General features: G+C 44.4%; 1 protein-coding gene across 3 annotated transcripts in view; it reads right to left on the reverse strand.

Moving 5' to 3' along the window:
* The window catches only part of RDH11 (retinol dehydrogenase 11), a 21,775-nt gene extending 16,348 nt beyond the window's left edge, over positions 1 to 5,427 (reverse strand). The window contains exons 1-3 of one of the 3 annotated variants that reach the window (XM_024118319.3): positions 5,223 to 5,427; positions 2,500 to 2,618; positions 1,063 to 1,218 (exon numbers count right to left, since the gene is read on the reverse strand). In XM_024118319.3, the coding sequence (XP_023974087.1) occupies positions 1,063 to 1,218; positions 2,500 to 2,618; positions 5,223 to 5,290 (343 nt within the window). In that variant the 5' untranslated portion in view covers positions 5,291 to 5,427. The remainder of the gene's footprint in view (positions 1 to 1,062; positions 1,219 to 2,499; positions 2,619 to 5,222) is intronic. The other 2 variants (XM_055088546.1, XM_055088545.1) reach the window with 2 other exon arrangements.
* Positions 5,428 to 14,118: the final 8,691 nt, after the last annotated feature.

The raw sequence follows: 14,118 nt of genomic DNA on the forward strand, positions 1-14,118 counted from the left end.
CCGGACCGGGGCACGAACCCGCGTCCCCGGCATCGGCAGGCGGACTCGCAACCACTGCGCCACCAGGGAAGCCCATACATACTTTTAATACAGGGCCCAATTCCACCTGAAACTACCAAATGGCCTTTCCAATCTTTCCAATTCAGGAGCTACTTACTCAGTGCTTTTGGGAAGTGTTCTGTCTATCTCTCCCAACAGAAAGACTTCCCAAGCTGAATGGGAAATTCCAAAACAAGAGAAAAAGGATACTCTCTATGCCTCCCTGCCGCTCGGATTCAGGTCCACAAAGAAACACTGGTTTCATCCCTTTGTTTCATCTGCCAACTCTCTCTTATGATTTATTTCCTCATATGAGTTGTAATTTCTGACTAAAAGTATATATCAGTGGAAGTTGCTTCCCTTGCGAGGCCTAGATCCCTGGGTTTTGAGGGAATAAGCCTACAGAGTGCTCTTGGACTCAATTTTGATGTGATACTACCGGGTTTTATGTTAATTTCTCAGCTCAAGTTTCTTGCACCAGTTGGTGGTGTGAATGAATTCCCCCCCACCCCATAAATGATGTCAGCTTGAAGTTCTAATTTCTTGCAGATGACCATTTATCCATCCATGTTCTAAAGAGATGATAAGCTTCTTTGTCATGTCCCTGAGCTGGTGGCCTGGGTTTTTTTTTAAGCTCCCTGTACCAAGGACCAGATGGCTTTTTGTGCATCCCAACCTTATGTGGAGGCTCAGACACAGACAGCAACCCAGCCCTCAAGATCCTGAGGTCTCATCTCCTAACCCTGTACGGATATTTGGACTCCAGACCTTAAAGCCCATATTGAGTTCTGGTACACGTATGAGATTTCTGGCTTTAGTTCTTATGCACTGCTATGAACCTTTGAATTCACTTTTTGTTTCTGCCTCTTTGTTACTAATGAGTTCAGCTATGAATCAGAAGTTTTGGGCTATATTTTGTCTAGCATTTATATGTGTCAGAGAGGGAGAGGAATCTTTTCCTTTTAGCCAAGTCTGCCATGTTGATTGCAAGACCCACAGCATAGTCTCCAGTTCCACACTTACCTGCTAAGAAGCCCTTAGCAAAGGCTCGAATAGATTTAGTATCAGCCAAGTCCAGTTTCCGCACCAACACCTGTTGGTTCCCTGTCATGATCTGGATCTCTCTGGCTACCAACTCCCCCTTTTGCACATCCCGGCAAGCTAAATATACACGGGCTCCTGTCAACCAACATATAAAAGAGACAAACTGTCGGCTCTGTTTTTGAGTGAGCATCAAAGACCTAATACTAATGTTAAATATCATTTTCTACTTTTTTTTTTAAAAAGGAATTACCCCTACTTCACACAGAGGTATCTGATGAACAAATCAGGAAAGAAAAATAAATCAATAATATTCATTGTGTCCATTATATGTAGAACATTGTACTAGTGTCAGACCAGCAAATCAGCGGGGCACTTGGAATGTTCTTGAATTCCAAGACTGGGAGGAAATAATGAGAATGGTCATCATTGCAAGGGATAAAATAGCAGTAGCAAGAAGAAGACCTAAATAGACATTTCTCCAAAGAAGATCTACAGATGGCCAATAGGCACATGAAAAGATGTTTAACATCACTAATTATTAGAGAAATGCAAATCAAAACTACAGTGAGATATCATCTAACACCAGTCAGAATGGCCATCATTAAAAGTCTACAAATAACAAATGCTAGAGAAGGTGTGGAGAAAAAGGAACGCTCCTACACTGTTGGTGGGAATATAAGTTGGTGCAACCACTACAGAAAACAGTATGGAGGTTCCTCAGAAAACTAAAAATAGAGTTGTCATATAATCCAGCAATCCACTCCTGGGCATATATCTGGACAAAACTATAATTCAAAAAGATACATGCACCCCTATGTTCATAGCAGCACTATTCACAATAGCCAAGATATGAAAACAACCTAAATGTCCATTGACAGATGAATGGATAAAGAAGATGTGGTACATATATACAATGGAATACTACTCAGCCATAAAAAAGAATGAAATAACGCCATTTGCAGCAACATGGATGCAACTAGAGATTATTACACTAAGTGAAGTAAGTCAGAAAGAGAAAGACAAATACTATATGATATCACTTATACATGGGATCTAAAATATGACACAGATGAACCTATCTACAAAACAGAAACAGACTCACAGACATAGAGAACAAACTTGTGGTTGCCAAGATGGGGGTGGTGGGTGATGGATGGACTGGGAGTTAGGCATTGGCAGATGCAAGCTATTACATATAGAATGGATGGACAACAAGGTCCTACTGTATAGCACAGGGAGCTATATTCAATATCCTATGATAAACCACATGGAAAAGAATATATTAATAAAAGAATGTATATATATGTATAACTGAATCACTTTGCTGTACAGCAGAAATTAACACTGTGAATCAACTATACTTCAATTAAAAAAAAACAACAGTGGCAGGAGGGAATTAGAAGCAGGTGAACTTGCCTCTTTGAGCTAGCTCTTTGGCTGTCTCCTTCCCGATGCCTGTGTTGGCTCCAGTGACCACAGCGACCTTCCCAGGAAGCTGGATGGTTGATGTACACACCCCGCTGGACAGCATTTTCCTGCAGACAGAGGAGAGCTCATCAGTTCTTCATTCTCTTTGTCTCAGCCAGAGATTCCTGCAACATCCCCGCGTCTACAGGTCCCAAGGCTGAGGGCTGTTTTGGTTCCTTCTACCGCTGTCTTTTTATAGATTAAAGGAAGGTTGTAGGAAAGAAAACAAAATTTTCTGCTCTTAAGATTTTCTTGCTCGGGCTTCCCTGGTGGCACAGTGGTTAAGAATCCGCCTGCCAATGCAGGAGACACGGGTTCGAGCCCTGGTCCAGGAAGATCCCGCATTCCGTGGAGCAACTAAGCCCATGCACCACAACTGCTGAGCCTGAGCTCTAGAGCCTGTGGGCCACAACTACTGAGCCTGCGTGCCACAACTACTGAAGCCCGCGCGGCTAGAGCCCGTGCTCCGCAACAAGAGAAGCCACCACAATGAGAAGCCTGCGCGCCACAACTAGAGAAAGCCCATGCACAGCAACGAAGACCCAATGCAGCCAAAAGTAAAAATAAATAAATAAGTAAATAAATTTATTTTTTAAAAAAAGGACAGAAGTGATTCTATTATAAGGGCAAATCTTAGCACTGTTCCCTGCAGTTACAAGAAATGATGAATATCTGTTTAGCCAGGATCCTGGTGGAGCTCTTTCTTAGGCTTAGGAAATCACAAGACTCGGCCTAGAAAAAGAAAGAACTGGTCCACTGATGTTAATCTGTCCATAACTGTCACTTTATGGCCTTAATAAAACAGCTTACCCAACACAAAGTTAAAATTATGAAAGCTTGTCAACCTGGACAAAACGAACAGAAACACACACACACTTAAAAATAAGACAAAGAGGGACTTCCCTGGTGGCACAGTGGTTAAGAATCCGTCTGCCAATGCAGGGGACACGGGTTCGAGCCCTGGTCCGGGAAGAGCCCTCACGCCGCGGAGCAACTAAGCCCATGCGCCACAACTACTGAGCCCGCATGCCACAACTACTGAAGCCTGCGTGCCCAGAGCCCATGCTCCACAACAAGAGAAGCCACCGCAGTGAGAAGCCTGCGCTCAGCAACGAAGAGTAGCCCCTGCTCGCCGCAATTAGAGAAGGCTTGCACAGAGCAACGAAGACTCAACGCAGCCAAAAATAAATAAATACATTTAGAAAAAATAAATAAGACAAAGAATAATGCAAATAAGTACAAAGGGGAGCTGAGATTCAAGTCCTGGTTTCACTAATTTGAGTCCTTCTTCCTTCATCCTGCTTCTCCAAAAGAATGAATGCACAAACAGGTATTAGTAGGCCTTGGATTGTTCTTTTCTCTGCAAATCTTGGGGGCTCAATTTAAAACAATTTGTTGACTGGGAGATGCATTTTTAAGAGCATTTCAACCTTTTTCATTGAACTTAGAATTGCAAAGTACACACTTCTAGCCACTCAAGTTCCTGCTTAGAACAAACAGGCCATGAAGGAAGCAAACTAACTCACGGTGACCACCAACGGATATCTTCCTCCTCAGAACAAGCCTCCCTGCTCAGTTTCCCACATTCCTTCGGCTTTAGCTCCAGGAGCCTCAACGTATCAGGGCCTCTACCCAGCTCTTCCTTCTCCTTAACCAGCAGGAAGAAAAGAGACAATCAACTATGAAAGTCCAGATCTGGTCGAGCCCCCATTACCTAGCTAGGTGGTTTGGAACATCACCCTTGGAGTGTAACCTTCCTTAGAAAAATCTTGCTGAGGTATGAGCACTATTTTTAGTTCAGGTTCAACTCTTTACTGAGAGTCTATGTGGATAAGATGATGTCGTGGCAGAAAGATAAAAAGCAGCGTTTCGGCCCAGTACCAACACCCATGTGTGCCTAGAGGTGGAAGGACTGCGTGTGCAGAGGGGAGGAAAAATACAACTGGAGGAGGGGCTCGAAGGAGGTGGGGAGAAAGGGAAGAAGGGGTGAATGTGGTAAGAAACGGCAGAGGGTGATCTAGCGCGCCTTCCAGTTCCACTCAGACAGTGACCGCGCCCCCCTTCCCTCGCCCATCCAATCCCCACCGAGGGAAGGAGGGTGCGTCTTCAGTCACTGGTCCACCGTCACTACTGGTGATTTACTCAGCACCAATCAGCAGTGTGCAACTCGCTGCTGATTCTCCGGGGCACTCAGCCAGCCATTGGCTGATGTGTCACCTGGTCAAGAGACCACGACCCTCAACCTCTCCTCCCCACCCCCAAACCCCAGAGCAGGGCTCGGACCACCTCCCACCCCCAACTCCTGCTGCAAAGGCAGGTAGAAGGCAGGAGAATGTGATGAAACCCTTTCATTTCTCTCCTTTACTACATCTGTCCAGAGAAAAAGCAAATCTAACAGCAACAAGAGAGCAAGCAATGGAGCTGCAGATGTCACGATTCGCCCTGAGAAAACAAAGCAGGGTGCTCCGGACTGCAGCCCCTTCCCACGGCCTGGGGTCTCCTGGTATCGCCCTCCTCACCCAGGGCAGCTGGACCTCCTCCGACCAACCGAACTCCCCTACTTGGAGCCCCGCGGGGAGTCTTCCTTTCCTTCTTTTGAAGAACAGAGCTTCGATGGGGATGAATGTTTCCCCCGAAGACTTCTCAAGAGAAGGCAATACATTTGCACAGACCTGATTTGGGGTGCAGCGATGTACAGGAGAAAGGGGAGGAGGAGGAGCAGGAGCAGGACCCCAATCATCTCGCGGGCAGGCAGGTGCGGCTGCCGGAGGTGAGCGAGATGCCCCAGCGGCGCTCGCCGGCTGTGGCCTCTCTTCCAAGACACGCCCTAGTAAAGTGCGACAGCCCGGGGCGTAAAGCCGTCTGGGAAATGTAGTCCAAAGCTTGGCATGTGAGCACGCTGTTCCCAGACGCTGAGAGAAGCTGAATCTTGCACCAGATACGCAAAGGGTCCCCAACCAGCTAGGATCTAGGGCCTTTGGGATCATCGAACCAGCTCTCCCATGGCCCTTCTGGCCACCATGAAATCTCCCCAGTCCTCTCTGTGCCGGTCCCTAAGTCCAGACCCTGGTTCAGTTTTCCCCAATTATGGTTAGGCGGTTACCGCATGTTTCTCCTGGAGGTCAAATATTGGCGTCTGGGAAATGTTCTAAGGCTGACTGCACAAAAGAGGAGCGGTTGGAGTCTGACAGTTGAGGGGGGAGGGGGGAATCTTTCCTCCTTAGGGATTCCTTCATGCAAAGAAGCAGAAGCAATCGGTCCCTGAAGACACTACTACCAGGAGAATCATTTTATTGTGTCTTTTTGGAATTATAATGAAATATAAAGTATAATCATAATTTTCCTGGTGTTTGAGTGTTAATTGATGATAGAATATAGTTTTCTTGATGACTTGGGTTAGTTATATTAACTCCCAGGGTAGCAATGGATTTCTCAGATTAGCACAGTTGGTTTTGCCTACTCATGAAAGTATTTAATCCTGTCTTGAATTAAAGCCATGGAAATTCTCTGGGAACAAGCAGCTTCCCTGGTCAGTCACTCCTTTCAGTCTGCCATCTGAGGACTATGTCTCCTTTCCTTGGGGGTGAAGGTGGGGAATGTTTTAAGTCATTATCTCTCTGTGGTCCCTGACTGCACACAGTAATGTATTCTGGTTCTTCTGGATAATTCATTTCCATTTGATTGAAAGACACATATTCCAAGCTCAGTTTGAACCAATATATTTTATATCAATTGGAGAGGAGAGGGTTTCCTTCACACAATACAAATTTCTACTGATTTAACATTATATTATCTAAGTCATCAGATTTTGTCACATGCTCATTATTGGGTTACCTAATATTTGAATAGAGTTTTACACCTGTATTAAAAGCCTTCCCATGTTTTGTTCCTTATTCATTCACTCATTTATTTGACAAATGTTTATGGTATTCCTACAATGTACTAGGCACTGTGCTGAGGTCCAGCAAGGAGCCTAGTACAAGGGAGAAATTACCTCTGCAACAAGTGATCACTGTGCATAAATTGTGATGAGGGTTATGAGGGAAAATAGAGAAAGCTTTGGGAGGTCATAGCAGGAGACCTCTCCTGGTCTGGAAATCAGGAAGGCTTCTTTGAGGAAATAACATTTGAGCTGAGGCCTGAGGAAGGTCAGGAGTTAGTGGGTAAGCAACATATAGGCAAGAGTGCTCTGAGCAGAGGACTTGAGTGAGTGCACTTGATGGTGCAGAGTTAAAACAGGGGCCACTAGAACAATGGAAAACACTGGTCTAGTTGAGGCACAGGGGCTAGGGGCAGTGCCAGAAATGGCAATAACAGCCAGTGCTTATATAGTGCTTATTAAGTGCCAGGCCCTGCCCAAGTGCTTTCTATCTATTAACTACCTTGAGTCTCATGACAACTCTATGAGGTAGGTACTATGATTTTCCCTATTTCACAGACAAGGAAACTGAAACAACAACAAGGTTAAATACGTTAGCCCAGGACATAGTGGCAGAGCTGGGATTCAAACTTAAGCAGGTTGTACCCATGCTCTGTGCCCTTAACGACTGAGCCGTGTTGCCAAAAGATGAGGCTGGAGAACTTCTTCTTATACATATGCACATTTGGGCATCTACACAAAATTTGCATGCAATTTCATCCATAGAACCCAGATTAAAATCAATTGGTTAAACCTGTCAATTTTAATAATGTAATAGGGAGTTATTTACAAGCAAGCGAGTTTATTCAGAAATAGCCATAGGAACCCGAAATTCAAGATATGCAAACTATGGTGGCCCATGGGCAAACCCAGAGAACAAGGAAGGGGAGCTTGCTTTTATAGCAAAAGGGGGGGGTTGGGAGGGGCTGTGATAATCAAAGAGTCCATTGGAGAAAGCTGGGAATCCAAAGTATGGAGGCTTCTTATTGGTTGGGCTGTTAAAGTCTGATTGGCTGGACTGTATGCAGTGGAGAGTTTTCTTCTTCCTTCTGGATAGTGATGTAGGCAACATTTTCCTGTGGGAGATGTAGGCAAACATCTCTTCCTGTTTGGAGTAATTGATGATGCATGGCTGGGCATGAGAGCTCCCCATATAGGCCTGTCCCACTCCAATTGTAGCTGAGGTTTCTTTAGTTAATTCCACAAAATTGATGACTGAAGATGGGTAAGCAGAAGAGTCACTTGGAGAGGAAGTTAGAGAAAGTTCAGAGGAGGATCTTGAGGAGCACTCAAATTATTGGATAAGTAGAGAAAGGTAAGACTGAAAATGGACTGTGAAAAGGGGACAGAGAGGTTGGAGATGTATTAGCCTGGGTCTAAGCAGGTTAGAGAAACCACACAGTAAATTTGAACAGGGAAATTTTAACATGAAGAATTATTAACCATAACGGGATTGGAATAATGAGGAACTGGCTTGTACAGGAGTGATTAAACTTTTCTTACAAAGAAAAGTAAATATTTTAGGCTTTGGGGGCCATCTCTGTTGCAGCTACCAACTCTGCTACTGTAACATGAAAACAGCCATAGACAGTATGTAAATGAATGAGCATGGCTGTGTTCCAGAAAGAAATATGTGAAATATTCCAAAGACAGTGAGTAATCTGAAAAGTCAACTCCAGACCAGGGTGCAGCAAGCTTTGTCTGTAAAGAGTCAGATAGTAAATATCTCAGGCTTTGCCTGTCACACCGTCTCCCTGGCAACCACTCAACTTTGCCTCAGTAACTTGAAGCTGCCATAGACAGTATGTAAATGAATGAGCATGGCTGTGTTCCAATAAAACTTTATTTACACAAACAGGCAGTGGACTGAATTTGGCCTGTGGGTCACAGTTTGCCAACGAGTGGGCTAGTAAGAAGTAAAGAGAACTCTAGGGAATTCCCTGGCAGTCCAGTGGTTAGGACTCCCCGCTTTCACTGTCAAGGGCCCGGGTTCAATCCCTGGTTGGGGAACTAAGATCCCACGAGCTGTGTGGCGTGGCCAAAAAAAAGAACTCTAAAGACTAAAAGAACAAATAAAGTAAAAAATAGATATAATTTAAATTTTTAATAGCAGATATACTATAAATAATACAATATAATATATAATAGCCCCTACCTGGGGCTGAGATGGAGCTCCCCAGGAAAAGACCCCTTCTACTCCCAGACTGAAGCCCAGGGCTTGCTGGAGAGTATAGCACACTGAATGGCAGAGAAGTCACTGTCTGCTGCACCACTGAAATTTGCTGGAAATCCACTGTGCTAGGGAAAGCTGTCCACAGGGAAGTGTCTCACTGGAGGCACTCTGCTACAAAACCACCTGAGGGGAGGGTTGCTGGGGGACGCTGCCGACCACTGAATGCTGATGGAGTCAGGCACTTGATGGTGCAGAAGCTGCGTGGACCACAGGAGCCTGGCACTGCGGGAGCCAAGCCTGCTGCAGAAACCTGCAAAGCTAGCACAACAGAACCAGAAAGCAAGCCCCTTTCCTTCCACAGTGTCTCTCCAGTGCCATCTATTGACAAAGCTTAATATCATGCCAGATGCCAAAGAAGAGAATATAGAAAATAGAAGGGTCATTTTCCACTCATAAAGCAGGCAAAAAGGATGAATTGGAGCTGAAGGGCAATAAATTGATAACTGGCACCAGAGGGAACCCAGAGGACGTGGTGTAATAGAACGCATTATAAAGGCATTTAAAGAAGTGGATACAACACCAAAAGCATGAGCCATAGAAGAACAAATTAAGTTAGACTTCATCCAAATTAATAACTTCTGTTCTTTGAAAAATAAAGACTGGGAGAAAATATTTGCAAATCACGTATTTGATAAAGGATGTGTAGTCAGAATATATATTTTTAAAACTCCCCAAACTCAAGATTAAGAAAACAACCCAATTTTTTAAATGGTCAAGTGATTTGAACAGATACTTCAACAAAGAAGATGTATAGGGACTTCCCTGGTTGTCGAGTGGTTAAAAATCCGCCTTACAGTGCAGTAGATGCGAGTTCCATCCCTGGTCGGGGAACTAGGATCCCACATGCTGAAGGGCAACTAAGCCCGCGAGCCACAACTAGAGAGCCTGTGTGCCACAACTACTGAGCCCAAGCACTGCAACTACTGAGCCCACGTGCCACAACTAGAGAGAAGCCCACGCACCACAACGAAGAGCTCGTGCTCTGCAACAAAGATACCGTGTGCCACAACTAAGACCAGACACAGCCAAAAATGAAAGAAAGGAAGAAAGAAAGAAGGAAAGAAAGGAAGGAAGAAAAGATATATAGATGGCAAATGAGTACATTTTTAAAGTGCTCAATATCATTAGTCCTTAGGGAAATACAAATTAAAACCACAATAAAATGCCACTACACACCTACTATAATGGCTAAAATAAAAAAGACTGACCATATCAAGTATTGATGAGAATGTGGAGCAACTGGAACTCTCATACACTCCTTCTGAGAATGCAAAATGATACAACTACCTTGGAAAACAGTTTGGCAATTTCTCAAATAGTTAAATGGGAGTTAAACATACATCTATCATATGATTCTTAGGTAATTTCCCAAGAGAAATGGAAGTTTATTCATTCAAAGACTTGTATGTGAATGATCATAGACTCCGTGTTATAATAAAAAAATAGGAAAACAACCCAAGTGTCCATCAACAGGTGAATGGATAAACAAATTGTAATATATCCACACAATGAATACTACTCAGCAATAAGAAGGAATAGGCTTTCAATGCACTCAACAGCCTGAAGGAACCTCAAAGTAACTATGTTGAGTAAAAGAAGCCAGACCAAAATGATTCCATTTATATAAAATCCTAGAAAATGCCAACTGTAGGTTATAGACTGTGGTGATAGAAAGCAGACCTGTGGCTTCCTGGGGATGGGGGGAAGCGGAGAGGAATGTGAGGGTTTTACCAAGGAGAATGAGGAAGCTTTTGGGGTGATGGACATGTTCATTGTCTTGATGGTGGTGATAGACTGTGAGATGAGTGTATGGTAATGTGAAAACTCATCTAATTGTATACTTTTAACATGTGCATATAAATTATACCTCAATAAAACAGTGAAAAATAGAAGTAGGTATTGATCAAGTGTGCCATGCTACTGAGAAGTCAGGCAACAAAGAACTGAGACGTGTCCACTAGATTGAGCACTGTATCAGTCACTGGTGACTTTGGGGAGAACAGCTTCAGAGAAGTGGTGGGGTGGGAGCCTGATTGGAGGAGGCTGTGGGGTGAGCAGAAAGTTAGAAAATGTAGCCAACGTTTTCAGGCTGGGGAAGAGAAAAGAGTTTAGTATCAGGAAGAGGAGGTGGGAAGGTAGGAGCATTTTTATTTATTTAATTTTATTCTTTTGGCCACACCGCGTGGCTTGTGGGATTAGTTCCCTGACCAGGGATTGAACCCGGGCCCTCGGTAGTGAGAGTGTGGAGTCTTAACCACTGGACCACCAGGGAATTCCCTGGTAGGAGCATTTTTAAAGAGCACAGAGGAAAAAGTTAAAGATAAAGGGGAGATAGGAGATAAATGATAGAGTAAGGTCCCTGAGAAAGCAGGAGATGATGGGCTAGAGACAAATTCACTTCAGGAGGAAAGGAAAATATGATGAGCATGAATTCAAATAGACTTCTAAACTTGGTAGCAGAATATTCCTTCTGGTGGTCCCTATTTGTGTGTGCGTGTGTGTGTATGTGTGTGTGTGTGTGTGTGTGTGTGTGTTAAGGGGTCAGGATACATGTTGAAATTGAGGCAAGGAGTTTAAGAGGGATAGTGAAGGTTTGAAATAATCTTTGTGGAGATTAGGTTGGTGGCAATTAGGGAAATAAAAAAAGATGGACAGTTTCATTGGAAGCCCTGGGTGACGTTGGTGGCTATGTACTTATAATGGCATCAACATGCAAGGTGATGTGATTTGTCTCTAGCAGCTCTCATCAGCTAGCTGCACAAAGAGGACCAACGCATGGGTTCATCCAGAGTTGGGGTTTTCAGGCTCTTAGGGCAGAAAGACAAGGGGGTCAGGGGGCTGAGGATATTGGTAAGGGAATGATTGAAGTGATGAGTATGAAATCTCAGTTGGATAAAAAAGGAATTGATAACAGCAGGGCCTTATAGTGGTCTGGAGGTCCTCCTGGGGTTAAATAACTGCTACGTTGGGATTCGTGCCACAAGAGAGCTAGATGAATAGGAGGTGCTGTGGTGGGGTTGTCTGAATGCAGGATTTTAGAGGCGGATGGTTCCAGGTGTTGACAGGCTGAGGGGTGGAATGAGGTAGAGGAGGTTTCTGATGAGGAGGAGGTCAAGGGCCTGAGGGTCCAGGGAGTTGCTGGCACATCTATGAAAATAATTAAGTCACCTGGACGATGGCAGTGTTAGGATGAGAAGGCTGAGAACCAGGCACCAAAATCATCTGTGAAAAAAGAGACATGGTAGGGAAGTAAATCCAGGACAGGGTCAGAGAGGAGGAGCCTCATGACTTGAGGCTCAAAGGAGCAGGCATTTCATGTCAGGATGGAGGAAGGGTCTGGAAGTGGGGGTGGGCTGTGGAGAGGACAGTGATACCCTGCTCCCGGGAAGCTGAGGCATGTGGGATACAGGAGAATAAACAGCCTCCACTTCAGAAACCGCAGGCAAAGAGGTGTCCACAGGACACAGCCAGTTCTCAGTCGAGGCCGGGAATTGGGGGTACATTAGACATACAAAGGCTGAAGATGTGAGGGCGTTTATTATTCATGAAAATGGAATTCCCGTGAGAAGTGTGGAGGGGAGAGGATTGTGAGCTTGGGTCAGGGAGAAGACCAATGGGTTTATGTTTGGGAATGTTCACTTAGCAACCCTGTGTGCAGTGCAGTGTGGTATGTTTGTTCTTTCAACAACCAAGAAAACTGTCAGTGCGGATGCACTGTGATAAGGGCTGTTGTACAAATAGCACAGGGCATTTGCAAGTAGTGAAGTGGAGCACTCCTAGGGGAAGGCAAACAAAACGCCAGCTGATGAAGGAAAGGGATAGTCGAGAGGCCAGGAGGAGGGGCAGTTGAGCCAAGTGAGCCAGTAGATGGGGTGGAGGGGTGATCAAAGCATACCAGGTATGGGTTTGAAAGCACATGGTGTGATGGAGCTCACAGTGTTCTAAGAACGTGATTGAGTGTAGATCAAAGGGGGGGGATGGGTGAGGGATGGTAGATCAGGTCAGAGACAGGCAATGTTCAGATCATGAAGGGCCTGTGTGCCAAGCTAGAGTTCGAACTTTATCCTGAAATCAAGCCTGTGAAATGTTTTAGGCGGAATGAGATAATTGGATTTATGCCCAGTTGCTGTCCTCCCAAACAAATTGTAATGCTCAATAAACCAATTTCTCCTGCCTACACTTCTCTGAGCTCCAGACCTATATTTCCAACTACCTGCCAGACCTCTGCCTTTGGCTTTCCTGGCCTCTCCCTGTGTGTGCCTTGAATCTAGTGAATGACACCACCCTTCTTTATGCCTACATCTAATCTCACGGGTGCTGTTAGAGAAAACCATGCTCCTGGGGAGGTCGGTGCCAGGACAAATCAATGGTTAACAGCAAAGTTGTCTAACATGCATATTCATTAATTTGCTCCATTATCATGCTCAATCAATGTTTGGAGATGACCCAGTCAACATACTGGGTTCAGGATAGAACTAATCTATGGCATATCATTTTCTTTGTCTCTTCCAAACTTTCATTTAAAAGATAAATCCATACAGAGTAAGATTTCATTAGTAAGGCTATCTATTACTTTCTATTGCTTAAGGAAATTATTTTGCAAATACAGGCTTAGCAAGAATTCTCCAGGACAGTTCTCTTAAGTTGTTTTTTCAGTTATCTATAGTTTTGTAACGCACTATATATGTAACAATCCACCCACACATAAAGATTAAATAGAATTTATTTTATAATGTTCAAGATCTGTGGGTCAGAAACTCAGGCAGGGTTCAGCTAGGTGTTTCTTCCCCTGCATGTGGCGTTGACTGGAATTACTCCATGGGGTAATCCATGGAGTAATCCAGATGATGTCTGGGTTGGTCCAAGAAGCCTTCCCCTCACATGTCTTGAATCTCGGGAGGATAGCTAGAAGCTGAACTCAGATGGACCACTCCCCCTGTCCATATAGGCTCAGGGCCTCTCCGTGGTCTTTCTAGCAGGCTTGTTCAACTTCTTCCAAAATGACCGAACTCGAGGAATGATATTTAAGAGATAGAAAATTTCTTAACGTCTGGGCTTGGAAAGTGGCACAACATCACTTCCGTGTAGTCTATTGGTCAGAGAAGTCACACCACAGTCACACAGAGCCCACCAAGATTCAGAGAGAGGAGGGGCACATAGACCTACCTCTCCAATTGTCAAGAGACCAATAGAATATATGCCATCTTTATTTTTTTTTCTTTTCCATTATGGTTTATTACAGGATATTGACTATAGTTCCCTATGCTATACAATAGGACCTTGTTGTTTATCTATTCTATATATAATAGTTTGCATCTGTTAGTTCCACAATTCCCAATCCAACCCTCCCCCCACACAGCCCCCCTTCCCAGCAACCAGTGTATGCCATCTTTAAACTGTGCTCTTGCTTGGAATC

The sequence above is a fragment of the Physeter macrocephalus genome, chromosome 11, assembly GCF_002837175.3.
Source record: "Physeter macrocephalus isolate SW-GA chromosome 11, ASM283717v5, whole genome shotgun sequence".
Taxonomy (NCBI): domain Eukaryota; kingdom Metazoa; phylum Chordata; class Mammalia; order Artiodactyla; family Physeteridae; genus Physeter; species Physeter macrocephalus.